General features: G+C 43.7%; 1 protein-coding gene across 1 annotated transcript in view; it reads right to left on the bottom strand.

Moving 5' to 3' along the window:
• Gpn1 (GPN-loop GTPase 1) overlaps window positions 1-17,907 on the bottom strand; it is a 27,229-nt gene extending 9,322 nt beyond the window's left edge. The window contains exons 1-12 of the mRNA XM_010604717.3: window positions 17,752-17,907; window positions 16,979-17,072; window positions 14,221-14,260; window positions 13,127-13,193; window positions 12,314-12,351; window positions 8,888-8,966; window positions 8,582-8,676; window positions 6,014-6,059; window positions 5,302-5,448; window positions 4,014-4,096; window positions 2,499-2,538; window positions 1,032-1,122 (exon numbers count right to left, since the gene is read on the bottom strand). Of these exons, the coding sequence (XP_010603019.2) occupies window positions 1,032-1,122; window positions 2,499-2,538; window positions 4,014-4,096; window positions 5,302-5,448; window positions 6,014-6,059; window positions 8,582-8,676; window positions 8,888-8,966; window positions 12,314-12,351; window positions 13,127-13,193; window positions 14,221-14,260; window positions 16,979-17,072; window positions 17,752-17,862 (931 nt within the window). The 5' untranslated portion in view covers window positions 17,863-17,907. The remainder of the gene's footprint in view (window positions 1-1,031; window positions 1,123-2,498; window positions 2,539-4,013; window positions 4,097-5,301; window positions 5,449-6,013; window positions 6,060-8,581; window positions 8,677-8,887; window positions 8,967-12,313; window positions 12,352-13,126; window positions 13,194-14,220; window positions 14,261-16,978; window positions 17,073-17,751) is intronic.
• Between the last annotated feature and the right edge of the window lie 120 nt (window positions 17,908-18,027).

Raw genomic sequence — 18,027 nt, 5'->3', positions numbered from 1 at the left:
AAAAAAAAAAAAAAAAATCAAAAGGATGAGGGTGAAGAGGAACCCTTCTATATTGCTGGTGGGAATCAAATCAGTAGGAAGTTCCTGAAAAAAACTAAAACTGCAATTACCATAGTACCCAGCCAAACCACTTCTTCTTTTGCAGGGGGGATACCGAGGATTGAACTCAGGTCCTTGCGCTTGCCAGGCAGGTGGCAGAACCACTGAGCTAAATCCCTAGCCTTCCACCTCTTGGTATACCCAAAGAAATTAAGGTCAGCATACTACAGGGATACAATAAATACAAATGAGCTCCATTCCAGGAGAACGTTCATAGGTTGAATTTGTTCCTAAGTCTCACAAAATGAGTCTTATACACCTTTGACACAAATATACAATGTAAAGCATAAAAAAACTAAATGCAAGGTCCATTCATATCGGTGAAAGTTTTCGACTCAGAAGTCAGAGATTTACTGTACCTGCACACCCACATTTACTGTGGCACAATATACAACAGCCAAGATGTGGAACCAGCCTAGACACCTACCAATGAACGACTAAAGAAAATGTGTGCATGCACATTGGAGAGCTATTTGACAAAATCATGTCATCTGCAGAAAAATAAATGGAACCACAGACCATCGTGCTAAACAAAATGAGCCAAACTCAGTAAGACAACCATGTTCTCCCTAATATGTGGACTCTAGGGGAAAAAATGGCGTGAAAGTAGAACAGCGACTATTATTAGGCAAGAGGAAGGAATAAGGTGAAGAGTGCAACGGAAGATAATGGAGGATGATGGATGTGATAAAAATGTTATATTCATGAATAGAAAAAACCACTGAAACCCAGTATTTTATAAAACAAATAGGCACTAATAGAAAATGTTTAAGTATACCCTTAAAGCATACTTTTTTGAGTTCTTGTCATAGCCTTTTTTTTGTACTGGGGATTGAACTTGGGGCTTGCGCTTGCGAGGCAGGCGGCAGCACCACTGAGCTGAATCCCCGGCCCATTTTTTTGAGTTCTAACACCAGCAGCCTGCCCAATACCTTTGGCAGTCCCTTCGTCCAAGCTTACAGAGCCCATGTCCCTCCGAAGGTGCTCCAGCTGTTCCTTCTTCTGTTCACTCTGGGCACTGGCCTGTATATAGGGAAAGGGTCAGCATATTAACAAGGGAGCCCTGCCGGGTGGTTAAGTATGTACCAGACATGTGCAGGGTCCTGGGTTCAATCCTTAGCACTGAAAAATGAAATTAAAAGGAGCCCAGACTAGGTGCCAAGCTCGTGAGCAGAGATGAAGAATCAAACAAACACTTCTGGAAGGTCATGAGGGATAGCTGATGGGGAGCAGAAACGCTAAGTAGTGTGAGCCCAGGTGATAGCAAAAGGTCACACTGGGGGCTCTGCTGGCTGAATTAGAAGAGTCAGAAATTAGAAAAATATATCCCAAGAATCCTCAAGACACCTAGCAAGAAGGCTCAGTGACAGAGGACCCAAAGCAGACCGAGGGCAGCAAGGACATTGATCACTTGGGACAAGACTTGTGAGCCACCTTTCTATTCTTAAAATTCTACAACTGACCTTTAAATAGGTCTTGGAGTAAGAGAGACAGTGGGAGCAGGGTGTGGTGGCGCACACCTGTGATCCCAGCACTCAGGAGGCTGAGGCAGGAGGATCTCTGTGAGTTCGAGACCAGCCTGGGCTACATAATGAGTTCCAGGTCAGCCTCAACTACATAGTGAGACCCTGTCTCAAAAAATCCAAACAACAAACAAACAAAAAAAGAGAGATAGTGGTGCATAACAAGGGCTCTGTATATACAAGAAATATCTGACTGCTGCTAATTCAATATAAGAAGGAAAAACAATTAAGGGGCCACTCTGCATACAGAGAACATGCAAACAAATTTCCAAATTTAAACTGAAGCCACATATAATGTCACAGGCCTGCAGTCCCAAACAGCCAAGCTGAAGCGGGAGGATCATTTGAGTTCAGGAGTTAGAGACCAGACTAGAAACATAGCAAGAACCTTACTCAGAACACACACACACATAATTGGTATTAACAGGCACTGAAATTTTACTAGTTATATCTCAAGAAGGGTGTCAAATTTTTTAAAAATTAAGTTCAATAAAGGACACACTGATATCCAAAAATAAGCATTTATGTTAGAAGGCTAGAGGTGATTATTGTTTTGCGTTTGCTGTTTGTTGTTTGTTTTTAAGGCGAGGTCTAGGTATTTCAGGCTGGCCTTCAACTCACTATGTAGCCCAGGATGGCCTCAAACTCAGTGATCCTCCTGAGTGCGGGAATTACAGATGTGCACCACCACGTCTGGCTCTGTGTTTGCTTTAAAAGCTAAGTTCTCTAGCAATGTTGCCTGAGCTGGCTTCACACTCCTGGACAAGTGACCCTTCCTGCAACCCCCAACTTCCCACATACTCGGGACTACGGGCCTGGGCCAGAGTGCACAGAGGCAGGTTCTCACTGACTCTAAAATACAGTCTGCTTTCTTACCAGTGACTTCTTCAGACGCTCATATTCAGGACGATACTCCCTGCAAAGACAAACACTCTGTAACTGTCTCTGCTCAGTCATGCAACCTGCCCACTCCCACCCCATCACCTCCATTTCCTTAAGACTGACAATAATAACAGATCCGACCGCACGGAACATCTGATGTAACAAGTTGTGAGTCACTGAGCAAGTTTATCGTATGGAATCCAAATCCGAGGTGCTCACCCCCACCTGGAGAATGTGGGAAGAGTAAAACTCCGACTGGTGCGCTGTGCAGATTAGCACTGGAGACACTGACTGCAGTGCTCAGTGTTTACTGAAAGTGAACAGAAAAGGACAGAAACTTCCTGTTTCACTCAGAAGTCCAATGCATGAAGGACCTAAGCAACGTCCACTGACAGATAACGGACTAGAGTCTGTTCTGGGGCTCTGGTACAAGGAAAAAAACAAAAACAAAATACCTTGTCTGATGAACTCAATGTGTGAGAAAACCACCATGTGGTGGTGAGGGTCCAACAAAATGTGAAGCCAAAAGCGCGTGCTCAGGAGCAGGCTTCAGCCATGGCCCCGAGCAGCTTCCTCTAGCTAAGCGGATTCCACTGTGAACTACGAAAACAGCTAGAACCACCACTCACTACAAAATATGCTTATTATGTGTCAGGAATCCGAACATTTTACCAAATCATACAATGAACCTGAGGGCCAAATCTAGCCTACTGTTTGTGCAAATAATGCCTTATGGGAACACAGCCATGTCCTTCTCTTTACGAACTAGAAGTGAATGCTTTTGTCCTACAAGGGGAGAAGTCAAGAGCTGCCCAAGAGCCTAAAATATTTGCAAACTGGCTCCTTATACAAAGCCTAATGACTCCAGCTTCTTCATCATTCTACAGCGTGAGGACTGGATACTTTTTGTTTTGCAACCCAGGGCCTTCACACTGAGCTACATCCCCAGCCCTTATTTTTTATTTTAAGATAGGGTCTCACTAAGTTGGCTGGGCTGGGCTTGAACTTGTGGTCCGCCTGCCTCAGCCTCCCAGAATGCTACGTTTACATGCATGTGCCACCACACCTGGCTTGATACTTCTATTTTTTTGGACAGGTTAAAGGAATGGAATAGCTGGGCATGGTGACACGTTTGTAATTCCAGTACTTGGGAAGCTGAGGCAGGATGGTGTGGTTAAGGCTAACCTAGACTGTACAATGAGACCCATTCTCAAAAAAAAAAAAGAAGGGCCAAGGATTTAGCTCGGTGGTTCCGCCGCCTGCCTCACAAGTGCAAGGACCCGAGTTCGATCTCTGGTACCAAAAAAATAGAAAGAAAGAAAAAAAAGATTTGCTACTCCTGACGGTGGTCGGGTTCAGTACATATATACGTGGCATGAGCTCCAGAGGCACAATCGGTTAGCAGCACACACATACACAGCAGTCTTGATAAAGACCTAAATGTTTTGCTAGCATAGCAGAACTGTAGCTGCTAAGGACGCCATCGATATAAGGTTCCTTCAGCCTTACCTTTCATATTCTTCTGCAGCACTGGCGACCTGCACCATGAGTTCATCAAAGCCGGTGCCCAGAACAGCGGAGACGCCCACCACCTGCCAAACATCCAGGGAAGATGCTAGTGAATATTTTTCAATGTTATATATCATTTTGGTCAAATGTCATAAAACTGTCATGGAAGTGGCATAGATATTTTGAGAAGTCTCTGGCGAAAAGTAAAGTTAAAACAGAACAAACCAGTGTACTCCATCGTGGGTCATGAAAATAAGTCTATGGAACACAAAGAATTGAAAAAGAAAAGCTGTAATTAGGGCCAAACAAGTAGCAGGACTTATGATCTACTCCCCGGAAAGCTAACCTGGCCCAGCATGGTGGCGCATGGCCCTAATCCCAGTACTCGGGAGCCTGGGAGACAGGAGGATCACCCGAAGTTCGAGGCCAGCCCGGGCTACACAGAGAGACCTTGACCCAAACAAACAAAAAAAACCTAACCCAAACCAAACATCTTACCTGGGCGGTCAACATACTCTCTGCATCCCACACTCACATTTGCTGACATAAATCTCACCCTTCCTGCACAGCATCCCTTGAATACTACACCTCGAGAATCTGCCTCTTGATTATCCCTTCACAGGCATCATTTTTGCTAAGGTGCTGACCACAATCTGTGCTTCAGTTCTGCATGCTGCCTCTGACCCTAAACTAGATCATAAACACTCAAAAGGCAGGGTGTGTGTGTGTGTGTGTGTGTGTGTGTGTGTGTGTGTGTGTTACTGGGGACTGAACCCAGGGGTGCTCTGCCCTTGAGCTACATACCCAACCCCTTTTTTGTTTGTTTTTTTGGTACCAGGGATCAAACTGGGACCCTTGCGCTTGCAAGGCAGGCGACAGAACCACTGAGCCAAACCCCCCGCCACTCCAACCCTTTTATTTACTTTTTATTTTGAGACAGCACATCACTAAGTTGTAGGATTTAAACTTGTGTTCCATCCTCCTGCTTCAGACTCCCAAAGAGCTGGGATTAGAGGCCAGCTAAGGTAGGAGCTCTTATTTATCTTCTCAATCTCTGTCGTTTTCTGTCTTCTTTTTCTATGCTGGGAGTCAAACCCAGGCTGCACGGTGAGCAAGGGCTTCACCACTGAACTACTTCCCCAGACCATGACTGGCTCAATGGGTAAGCGACGTTTCAGAAGTCACTCTTCAGAAGGTGATAAACTTCCTTTCTAATTAGATTAGTCAGTCCTGTGGGGTCAGAGGCTACCTGGAAGGACCACCAGTGTGAGAAGCGGACAAAGTTTACCCTCAGTGAGCTGTAAAACTCATCCAACACCAGGCTCATGGAACGGGTGAGGTTACTGACATATGTAGTCTCCTGATTCAAGGCATCTTGGAAAGCCTCAAAATCCTGCATCCATTCCACTGCAAAGCTGTGATCGATGATGTCTGTCTAGACAGAGAAAAGGCAATGATCAGCATCCAGGGATGAAGTTATGTAAGAAACAATGCAAGATTTTTTTAAGTTACATGGTGACATCAAAGAGCACATCATCTATGTCTTCATTTTCTTTCTCTGCCTTCCTCATTCTCCTCCACTTCAAGAGATAAAGAAATTGGGTTTTGTTGTTCTCTTTCATGGCCACTTCTAATAGATTAGTGGTCCTTCCCATCCCTACACAGCCGTGACTCAAGGACAACCAAAACACTCTGCTTTGAGGGGCCACTCCGTCTGTCCTAAACACCTGGGATGAAAGTCAGTGCTAAGCAGCCATTCCACTGAACCGACTCCCCATGACTGCCGCAGTGAACCTGAGCAAGCTCTCCAGCACTTGACAGAATCCTCACCACCCATCCAAACCTTCTTGCAGCCAAAGTTTCTGATGAAAAATATTATGCTGATGAGTTGATGATTTAGCTCAGTAGTTCCACTGTCTGCCTCACAAGTGCAAGGTCCCAAGTTCGATCCCTGGTACCCCCAAAAAATTATGCTGAAATGACAAGAAGGATCTACTTACTTTGTTCATGGCTACAATGAAAGGCAGCTTGGTTTTATACAGGATGCTGAAAATCAAAATCAAGACTATATTAGATTGGGAGGCTGAGGCAGGAGGATCGCTGCAAGTTCAAAGCCAGCTTGAACTACACAGCGAGACCTTGTCTCAAAAAAAAACAAAAAAACAAAAACAAACTGTATTAGTATAAGCATGGAAATCCTTGCTTGCCTGGCGTCGGTGTGCTAGGACCAAATAGAGAGACTCAGACTCAGTTATTTTTACATGGTTTTCAGTCTCCTGTCCCTATGCAAAAAAGGACTGAAAAATGTCAAGCCAACAGAAACAACAAAAACAAAAATCTGTCATATACACACTCATTTTCATGTAAACTAATAATGTTTTAGGCTTTGCTTGTTTTTAGTGTTTTGGAGACAGGGTCTCACTATTTAGTTCAGGCTGGCTTGAACCTCACTGTATAGCCCAGGATGGCTTTGAATTCACAGCAATCCTCCTGCCTCAGCCTCCTGAGTGCTAGGATTATAGATATGTACCACAACTGGCCCTAGTTTTTATACTTTATAAAATAGTTGTCCTTTTTCCAGGGGAAGAAATGAAAATCTATTGAATACCTTATATGTAGTATAAGGCTATGCCTGTAACAGAGGCTAAGGCAGGTTGCAAGTTCAAGGTCAGGTTGCTGCAAGTTCAAGGTCAGCTTGCAATACTTAGTGAGTTCAAGGCCAGCCTGAATTACATAGTGAAACCCTGTCTCAAAAACAAAAAATATGCAATGTATATATATCCAATTTTTGTCAATTACACCTCAAGAAGCTGAGAAATAACATTATTTTACAGCCCACACATGGCACATGGCTACAAGCCCAGCAGGCTTGTAGGAGGCTGAGACAGGAGGATCACAAGTTTAAGCGCAGCCTGGTCAACTTAGTTTGACCTTCTGCCAATTGAAAAAAGCGGGAGGGGGGTAGGCATATAGCTCAGTGTAAAGGCCGTGTTCAATCCCCAGTACAGGAAAGAAAAAGTCGTTACAGACTGAAACTTTTTAAATTTTTCTTACATTTACTGATGTATAATTAAACAAATGGATATTTTTAAAAGATACACTGCAACTTTTTTTTTTTTCTTTTTGGTAACAGGGATCAAACTCAGGACTTCATGCTTGCCAGCTTGCCAGGCAGTCACTGTACAGCTGAGCTGAATCCTTGGCCCGAATGAAATTTTTTTAAAAGCAGATCTTTCCCTTCTTTTTATTTTATTCATTCATTCATTCATTCACTGGAGTGCTATAGATCAACCCCAGAGCCTGTCTATGCTAAGCCTGTGCTCAACAGCTGAATTATACTCCTAGCCCCAGGACATTTTGATCCACCTACACGCCCTGAATTGATTACCACAATCAGGCTAACAACTGTCCTTTAAACAACACAGAAATGAAATAATCAGGTCAGTCATGAGATATGCATTTGGATTGGGCTTTCCTGCATCCAATGAGAAGGAACAACATTCTCACTGATATCACAAGAGACAAACGGTGGTTGTGGCTTTCATGTACCCTTAAGATTAAGTTCTTTCAGGGCTGGGGATTTAGCTCAGTGGTGCCGCTGCCTGCCTCATAAGCAAAAGGACCCAAGTTCGATCCCTGGCACTATGTTCTCTCAGGTTTCATGATGAACCACCTCCCGGTTGGTCTTTTTTTTTCCAGTGCTGGGGATTCAAGTTGGGGCACTCAACTACTGAGCTACATCCAGGTCTTTTTATTTACTTATATTTTGGTACCAGGGATCAAACTCCTCATAACCTCATACTTAAGAGGCAAGCACGGTGCCACTGAGCTAAATCTCTGGTCCTAGCACTTTTTATTTTTTGAGACAGCCTGGCTAAGCTGCCCAGGCAAGACTCAAAGTCATAATCCTCTTGCCTTACCCCCCTCGATGCTGGAATTACAGGCATGCGCCAGCATGCCCAGATCCCTCAGTCCTAATGTACTGACACAGTCTGGTGAGGCACATCCCAACTCTCAGTTGGTACACTTTGGGCATATCTGTGCAGGGCAGAATAACAGGTAAACCTTTTTATTCACAGTAGTTCCTCATGTTAACATTTCACTCACTTATCAAAACATGTTACAGCACCACTCCAATCAGACTTGCATTTCATTTAACTGGGAGCAACTACTATAAGGTTCATAGGCTTTTTTTGTTTTGTTTTTTTGTTTTTGTTTTTGACAGGTCTTGCTTTGTAGCCCAGGCTGGTCTCAAACTTGCAATCCTCCTGCCTCAGCCTCCCAAGTGCTAGGATCATAGGTGTTCACCACCACATCTGGCCCTAGACCACCTATTTCTATAATAAGCCAAGGGAGGATGATCAGAAGGTTATTACTTCTGATCTTTGGTGAGAATGCTAACAGCACACGTGTCTCTCCACTGACCTCCAACTCAAAGCCACTCAGCAGAATGGCAAATCGGAATAAGCACAAATCCAAAGATTCACAATGAGGATTCAAAAACAAAAGGAGAGAAGAGAAGGTGGCCTCATTCCCTGGTGGAAAACTGCCCACCAATAACCAGTTACCTGCAGGCATACAGCATATTGGACATGAAGGTCACTGGGTTAGTACTGCGCGATGTGTCCATTACATAGATGACTACTGTTGGAAACGACGATGCCTAAAAACCGCAAAATAATGGAAGCCTTGGTCAGAGGGCTCATGCCCTGTCCCATACTCTCTTTCTACCTCCCTGAACAGGGAAGAACCATTTCAGACCCGGTGTGCAGAGCCAATACAGCTCCTTCCAACACACTGGCCCATGCAATTAAACAGATACTAAGGCGGCCTAGCCCTCAGCTACTCTCAAGAACAAAACCTAGAATACTCACCAGAGCCTCGGTGATGATTGTCCCAGAAGCTGACCAGGTGAATACTTCAATCTGTCCAGGTGTGTCAATCAAGACATACCTGTGTGCAGGAAGACCATTAAAGAAGTGTCAGAGTTGTGGGATGCTGAAGAGTATTTTGTCACACAGAACAGTAGATATGCCAGCCATAGTGAGGCATACCTCTCATTCCAGCTACTCGAGGCTAAGGCAGGAGGATCACAAGGCTAGACTGCACAATTTAGCAAGACCTTACCTCAAAATGAAACAAAAAGGGCTAGGAAGGTAGCTCAGAGGTAAAGCACTTGCCTAACATAGCCCTAGGTTCCATGTGCAGCACCATTAAATTTAAAAGAAAATAACTCAGTATATGCACTGACAAGTGGACTTCCTGCCATGACCCTTAAACTGCACACTATATTCCCAGCCTTTGTTCCATAACAACATTCATGCTAATGACCAAGAGCAGCACACTGTGAACTGCCCCAGATGCTAATGGAAAACTGTTACAGAAGCACAACGCAATAAACTTGAGAGATACACAAATCCAGAAAGTAAACTCCTGGGAAAACATCTGGCTGCTTGGAGATATGGGAGTACAGAAGGAGAGCTGGAGCGATAGGGGACCGCTAGGGCATCTCCTGAAGTGATGAAAACATTCTAAAATTGACAGCCAGGACTGGAGGCACAAGTCTCTATTACCAGCACTCAGAAAGCTGAGGCAAGAGAATCACCTTGAGTTAAGCCAGCCTGGGCTACATAGCGAGTTCAAGGCCAACCTGAACTGCATAGCGAGACCCTGTCTCAAAAAAAAAAAAAAAAAAAAAAAAAAAAAAAAAAAAAAAAAAAAAAAAAAAAAAAAAAAAAAAAAAAAAATAATAATAATAATAAAGTAAAACTGACTGGGCAATAGTTGCACAATTCTAAGAATGTGCTAAAAACCACTGAAATGTACATTTTAAACAGGTGAATTAGTACATAAATTGTACTTCAGTAAATCATTTTCTTTACATGGGCCACACCAGGCTAGGGCTGAAGAGCAGGGGAAGAGCGTGCTTGGTACACACAAGCCTCTGAGTCTTCTCCCAGCACTACAAAAACAAATAGACCAGCAGCTGGCCATGATGGCACACACCTGTGATCCCAACTACCATAGATGCAAAGGCAGGAAGAAGGGCACCTTCCAAACCAGTCCAGGTAACCTCGGGGGTCCTGTCTTAAAATGAATAGGAAAGCCTAGGTGTAGCTCAATGCTAGAGCACTTGCCTAGCAAACCCAAATAGCCTGGGTTCGATCCCCGGTACCAATAAATAAAATAAATAAATAAATAAATGGCAAAGACATTTATGAAACACTTCAACAACACAGCAGCGCCCTATAAGTACACGAAAAGACACTAGACAGCATTAGTCATCATGGAAATACAAATGAAAGCCGCAATTCCATACCACTCTACAACCACTAGGATTATAGGATAGGTATAATCAAAAACAGAAGGGGTTGGAGGCGTAGGTCAGTGACAAGAGGGGTTGGAGGGGAGGGGAGAGAAGTGTTATTTAAGTAAGGCCTGGTGGTGCAGGCCTCTAACCCCAGCTGGGGTGTCAAGAGAGGCCTGAATGTAAATCTGAGCCCAGTCTGAGCGACCCAGACAGACCCTGTCTCAGAATCAAAATGAAAAATTAAAAAAGGGCTGGGGATATCACTCAGTGAGAAAACCCCGGGTTGAACCCCTAGTACAGCAACAGCAACAAAAAACAAGTATTGTGGAGACTGTGGAGAATGTGGGTGCAGCTAATCACGCAGCTGGGAGAAATGAGAAATGGGGCAGACGCCGGGGCTGGAGAAGGAAGTGAGGACTGACTGGTGACGGGTACGGCGCTGGGGCAGCACGATGGGCTCCAGTCAGCGCGATGAGTGCGCAAGCCAGTGAACGTACGAAACGGTACGTTATACATTTTAAAGGAGTAAGCGCATTATATTGCAGGGAAGTTGCTGTTTTCTTTAAAAACAACTTCCTCTAGTGAGCCGGAAAACGATTTCTGAGCAAAAAAGGTTTTCCCTGCGGCTGGCTGACCTGACAAAGAGCCACCCCCAGCTCACACCCGCCCCACACCTCACACACGTCCTCCTTCATCATCCTGCTCTCAAGAAGGGTCTGTATCCAGTGTACTTTTCTATCCAATCATGTAAACTAAATGTAGCTTCCTCAACCCTGAACTGATGATAAATGCCTCGCTTCTGTGTCCCCACACCTTTCCTGTGACCCATATAAATCCTGTTCACTGCCAGCTCCAGGCTGATCAGTCCACCCCTAACCTCCGGTGGGTTCTCCACTCTTCCTGGCTTGACCTTGCTACACCACTGAGAGCTGCCACACTGCAGACTGCAAGTCTGCCGTTACACTAGTATAATCCACGTCGGAAAGAACACCTTCGCACATCCTCCTGTCTGTGTACATACACAGAACTGCAGAACGCCAGTATGGAAAACTTGAGATTTCACGGCTAGTAGAAATCAGGTGACTGTTTTATCTTCTAAGTACTGTATATGGTTTTCATTCCTTTTTTTGGTATAATTTTTAAATTTTAATTAACAGATTCATTTTTTTTTTCTTTTTTTTGGTACCAGGTTTCAAACTGCAATTGAGAGGCAGGCGAGGTTTTAATTCTTTACAGTGAACCTATATGCTTTTTAAAAAATTGCCTTTTTTCTTAGAGAAAAAGTAAACCTATTAAAAAATAGCTACATATAGATAATACTTTACATTTTGCTACTTTTCAAATTGAAAAACTATTTTCTCTGAATCGTGTAAATTATATTCAGCCAAACAAGGATTAGAAAGATATTCAAGAGGCTTTTAATGCCAATAAACAGCTTCCCAAGTGAAGGCTGGTAGACATGAGAATCTGGACATCTCAAGATACCTCCAGAGCTGGGTGTGGTGGAGCACACTTGTAATCCCAGCACTCAGGAGGCTGAGGCAGGAGGACCACTGCAAGTTGAGGCCCTGGGCTACATAGTGAGTTCAAGACCAGACTGAATTATATACTGAGACCTTGACTCAAAAAGCAAAACAAAACGATACCCCCAAAGAAGTCATGTAAATTGGCAGTCGCAGTAATTAGGGGTGGGCAATACTAACTTCAGCTCTGTACTAGATAGCATCTTAATGATTTTTGTCATTTACTTTTTATTACTTCTATAGGCTTCACCTCAGGCAACACCCTTTCCAGTCTTAGTGAAACCCCAAACCTATCAAAGGCCTAGAAAGGTGCAGAATAAGAAACAGGTATTCACCAGGGATTTAGCTCAGTGGTTCTGCCACCTGCTTCACGAGCACAAGGTCCTGAGTTCGATCCCCGATACCAAAAAAAAAAAAAAACAGGTTTTTAACTGACATGAGTTAGACTTGACATGACTCAGACTTACTTAGAAGTGTTCTGGGCTTTCTCAATAAATTTCATCACCTAAAAGAAAAAGATGCCAGTTACAACAGGATCTATGGTCACTAAAAACTCACTCTAGGGTGGCTTGCCTTCAAGGCACTGTCACCTACTATGTTCACAAACAAGGACAATGACTGAAAAACTCACTGAGCCAAAGAGGCACAGCAGTCACACCAGTAGCCCTGCAACTTCCTTGGCAACACTGCAAGGACCTGCAGTGCTCAAACCTTAACTTGTCACCCTGAGGTAAAACCTTTCGGTGCTCTGATGAAAATTTTCCTTTCTTTTTTCTTTTCTTTTTTTTTAAGACCTAGGCTCAAGTGAGTCCCCTTCATCAGCCTCCTGAGTAGCAGGGACTTTAGCGATGCATTGCTATCACAAGTGGCTCTGGTGAGTGTAAACAGTCACGGAGTGGCACCATGGGCAAAAACTATGGAAGCAGGTGACAGAGAAAACCTACAGGATGACAAGTATTGATCACAAGGAAGAAGTGTCCTTTCTATGCCTGCCAGGCCATCCCACGCCCGGCTCCCCAACACAGCCTCAGATAAAACCACAAGCCCATATGAAAAAAGGACCTAGAGCTCTTGCCTTCTTTTGCTGGCTGTCACAGAGTAAATAATAGCTGTCTCACAACGCTGACCATCTTCTCATAGTCTCCTCTTTCTACCAAGATGCCTACTTCTTTTCTCTATTTCTGCTCATGTTTGCTGCTCTTCTTTACACATGTGATGAGGCCAAGGCATGAGGAGTCACATTTCTATATAGCCACACGTAAACATAAAGACAGATGTACCTGATCAAATCTGGTAGCAAAGAGATTCAGCGAGGTCACGATGCCACCATTGGGCCCAAGTCCATATCTACGCACTGAGTCAAGGATTTACACTTGATAGACCGGAGGTAAAGTTCACCCCTACGGTACTAGTCACCCAATAGCATTAGACTAGTGTTCCATTAGCAGACACAGGCACAACCTAATCCTTGACAGTAAGACAAAACTTTAGCCTCAAAGGAATTCATTAACTGTCAAGATCTTTCTTACTCAGTTATCACTTTAGGGATGGCTAGACAAGATGAAAAAACCAAAGTGACCAAAATATAATTTACAAATGTATTAAGCAGTGACAGCCTACGGGCTTTAACCATTATAATCAGCTATATAACCCTCCCTGCTCTCATCATTAACAATCAAGCAACCTGATTAGAATTAATGACTAATTTGCCTACACGGAGAGCACACGTCACACAAGAATGCACTGATTAATCTAACTACACATACTCATTCCAAGTCTCCCTGTGTGAAAAGGTAATAATCAAAGACTATGTCAATTCTCCAAGGCAATACTACACTGTGGGACCCAAGCAGCGGTGAGCAAGCCTCTCATTTTTCCTAATGAACTACTGACAACAATCTATGGCTGAGGGACATAGTAAGAAAAAAGATCACAAAGCCAGGTGTGGTGGCACACGTCTGTAATCCCAGCACTCACTCGGGAGGCTGAGGCAGGAGGATCACTGTGAGTTTGAGACCAGCCTGGGCTACATAGTGAGTTCCAGGTCAGTCTCAAATACATAGTGAGACCCTGTCTCAAAAAGCCAAAAAAGGAAAAAAAAAAAAAGAAAACATCACAACTAAATATTTCTGATCATTGTAATACCTCACCTCCATTCATCTAACATTCTCCTAAGAAAATTACTTCCATCAATACTCATGTGTGTGTGTGTGTGTGTATGTGTTTTGTAATGGGGATCGAACTTAGGACCTTGCACTTGTGAGGCAGGTGACAGAACCACTGAGCTAAATCCCCAGCCCTTGCTTATGTATTTAAACAGCGAAGGCAAAAATACTCTCAAAGAGACAACTGTAGTAGACATTGAAAAGGATACTGTTTCATGACTTCTTTATATTTCACAGTGTCACGAATATCTGAAAAAAAAAAAGAATTAATTAGATCCTAACACATAAGGAAAAAATAATTTCAGACTTTAGTGTCCTAAGCCAACAGGCCTCTCAAGTGCAGAACAGGAAGTTTCCATTCTTGGTATCAGAATTCTTTTTCATATTGGTTTTCTTTCTTTTTTTTTTGAGATGGGCTTCGCTATGTAGTACAGACTGGCCTTGAACTCACTATGTAGCCTAAGCTGGCCTCAAACTCGTGGTGATTCTCCTGCCTCAGCCTCCCAACTGCTGGGATTATAGGTATGCACCACTACTCCCAGCTTCATATTGGTTTTCTAAAAAAAAAAAATTTTAAGCAAAGTTCTTTGAATTGTGATAGAAAAAGGAAGACCATGAGGAGAAAGAGGGATAAAAGGTATCCTATAACCACTGTCCCTGCCAGCGAAAAATTAAAACTAATCTATTATGCTTTTCTTGCCAGAATACTCTTCTGTTCACTTCATCATCTTTCCACTGGTTTCCCTCCATATACAAGATAACTGCCAAGAAACCCATGAACCTTGTTAGGCTAAGAATACTACAGTTATGGTGAAGACAATGATGAAACAAGGTGAAAGCTGTCATACAACCTAAGTTATCAGAGGCTATCGGCACAGAAAGGCAGGGAAAAAAATCAGGAACAAAAGACCTATTTCTTACTACTTTCATCCTGGTGATAAACCCAAGACAAACAGGCTTCTTTTTTTTTTTTAGTACTAGGAATTGAACTCAGGACTTCATACTTGCCAGGCAGGTGCTATGCCACTGAGCTTCATCCCTGGCCCAGGCTTCTTAAAAATCTGAGCTGGCCATGGTGGTACAGGCCTGTAATCCCAGCACTCTGGAAGGATCACAGAAGTTTGAGCCCATCCTGTGCAACTTAGCAAGGCCTTGTTTCAAAATAAAATATTTTTTTAAAAGTTGGGAATGTAGCTCAGTGTGAAGGCCCTGGGTTCACCCACAGTATTTAAAAAAAAAAAAAAAATTGTCCAGTATTATTTACCTAAACCTATCCACTAGTCTGTAGGGAATCCCTCATCAACTATTAAAATTCCATCGTTTAAGTTCTGAGAGCCGACCTGGCTCTATTTTGTGCCTCATCACTGTTCCCCCTCCATTTTGTGCAAAGTGGAATGACTTCAGGGGGTCTCCTGCCTCTCCCCACCTCGGGAGTCCCCTCGATTGATGTATGACAGACCACCACATCCCATCTGGTAGAGCAGTCTGTAGCTGTGTGTTATCTTTATGACCTTCCCATTTAGTAGAAGGGTATGCAGCTATATGTTAGCTTTATGACCTTGTGAACAGAATACTCCGCACCTGTCACCTGTGTGATATTTTGTTTCAACTAAACTGTGTGACACTTCCCGACCCCCACTAACTTAGAAAGTTCTGCTTCTGTAAAATTCCACTTGCTTTCCCCCTCTCCCTCAGCCCGCCCCAACTAGAAGAGTTACTTAAAAGTAACCCGAAAGCCGCTTTCGGAGTCCAGAGATTTCAAGTGCTACCCACTCAACTGCCAGCAATAAAGCACTCAAATTTGGCTCAGTGTTGGCAATTCTCTATAATCTCTTGTGTAAGTATAACAAAGTAAGAACATGGGAAATATTTTCTCAAACTCATCTCATGATAATGCCTGCTTAATAATTTCTTCCTAAAAATAAATAATAATAATTCCTTCCTTATATTGCCAGATATGGTGATGCACACCTGTAGTCCCAGCACTTGGGAGGCTGAGGCAGGAAGATTGTCATGAGTTTGAGACCAGTCTGGGATACACAGTGAGTTCAAGGCCAACATGAACTACATAGTGAGGCCTTGTCTTAAAAAAAAAAAAAAAAGAAAGAAAGAAAGGTCTTCCTTTTATTACTATGTCATGGGGAAGATTAATAGAATAAAAAAGGAATAGAAAGGAAATGATTAGCACACAGTGATGGCCTGAAATCCAAGAGGCTTGGATCCTACCAAGTATCCTAACACTGGCCGGGCGTGGTGGCACACGCCTATAAATCGAGCACTTGGGAGGCTGAGGCAGGAGATCAGCCTGGGCTACACAGTGAGTTCCAGTGAGTTCTGAACTACACAGTGAGACCCTGTCTCAAAACAAACAAACAAACAAACAAATCCTGACACTGGAAACATACTCATTTTTAATAATTTTTAGAGTTACAAACTCAAGTCTGATTCATATTGAGAACCTCTCCTTAAAACAAGGCAAACATCCACATGCACACAAATTTTCCCATGTAATTTTGAGAGTGAAAGCAGGGTTTTGACAGATCAGCCAGTGAACTATGGCAGAAGAACCTTATTCTCTGACAAACTCTTGAGAAAGGAAACAAACTTATGAATCAAAGTTGGCTGATAAGTTTATGGCCTAGATACTGGGTTTATGGCCTGGATTAAGACTTCCTCTTACTCCACGTTCCCAAATTACAATAATTTTACATACTAGGTTCAGAAAGAAAAGAAATAAGGGTAAATGGGAATGCCACAACATAATGCAGGAAAGTGACAGGGCAGTAAAGAGAGAAATGGGAATAAGTATGAAGCCTGTTTAAGCACTCCAGCAAATCCAAACGAAATCAAAGTAGGCAATTTGTGAAAAAACGAAAATGAATAACTGCAGGCCCTGAAGATTGCCAAGATTTAGGGTTTCCATTCTGTTTGCAGCACTTCTCATGAGTTCTAGGGCATGCGACTCACCAATATTGGCAGGAAAGGGAACTTCATGTACAGCTGGGTCCAGGTTGATCACATAAGGCGGAGAGCTGTGGGTATGGAGGTGTCCTGTGAGTCTCTGCAGAAATATGAGGAGTTGCAAAGACGAAAAGGAATGATAAGGGGATCGGAGGAAACTCTTATCCCTTCATGATTGAAGACTCTGGCACTATTTCCTTCTACTTAACATATCTACTGGCTGTGTCTACACTCAACTAAGTTTAAATGCTCCCTGTCTTCATCACCCATCTAACTGAGCCTCCTCTACCCTAGATAATTTATCTAACTTCCTATGGATTTTTTTTTCTATTTCTTTCACTAAAATGTTAACTCCACGACTGCCAGAAACTTGTCCACATCACTTGCGTTGAATCTCCAGGGCTTACATGATAGGCACGGAAGAAATAACTCTTTGGCAACTCTTCCCCGAAAACCTGTGGGCCGCGTTGTCCGATCTATAGAATTACTATAAGCCCCAGGCTTCAACCAGCAGGCAATTTTACCAGCGACAAGAATTAATACAACAGGGCCAAGTGTTCAAAGCAAGCAGTGAGGAGGCGCAACGCACAGCCTTCGTTGACCCTTGTAGGGCCCAAGACTTCACACACGGAGGAAGTGAGTTGATAAGAAGCCCCCAAACGCTAGAAGCCTGCACGCTGCAACTCCCCAGACAGACCCTCCTACCCTTGCTGCCTGTCCTTTCGCCCGCCGAAAACAACCTCTCGCGCACCCTACTACGCCCTGGCTGTTCACGTCACCTGTACAAAGGTGGTTTTCCCGGATCCTGCCATTCCCAAAACCAACAGACACACGGAAGGCCGCGGAGGTCCCGAACTCGGGAGCTCAGACTGACTCCCCGCTGCCGCCATCTTCCCACCAGGCCCGCCCCCATCACCATAGAGACGCCTCCCGGCTAGAGAGACTTCCGCTTCCTTCAGACGGCCGTAACCCAGGACGACGCAGTAGTGGGGACGCCAGGTGGCGCCTTCTGTGGGGCTGACCCCACTGTGGCCAGGATGTGACATTGGTTGGGA

This window comes from Fukomys damarensis, unplaced genomic scaffold (genome assembly GCF_012274545.1).
Source record: "Fukomys damarensis isolate Sample0158 unplaced genomic scaffold, DMR_v1.0_HiC HiC_scaffold_2, whole genome shotgun sequence".
In the NCBI taxonomy this organism is placed as follows: domain Eukaryota; kingdom Metazoa; phylum Chordata; class Mammalia; order Rodentia; family Bathyergidae; genus Fukomys; species Fukomys damarensis.
Note: the sequence above shows the minus strand (reverse complement) of the source record. Positions and strands in the feature narration are given on the sequence as shown.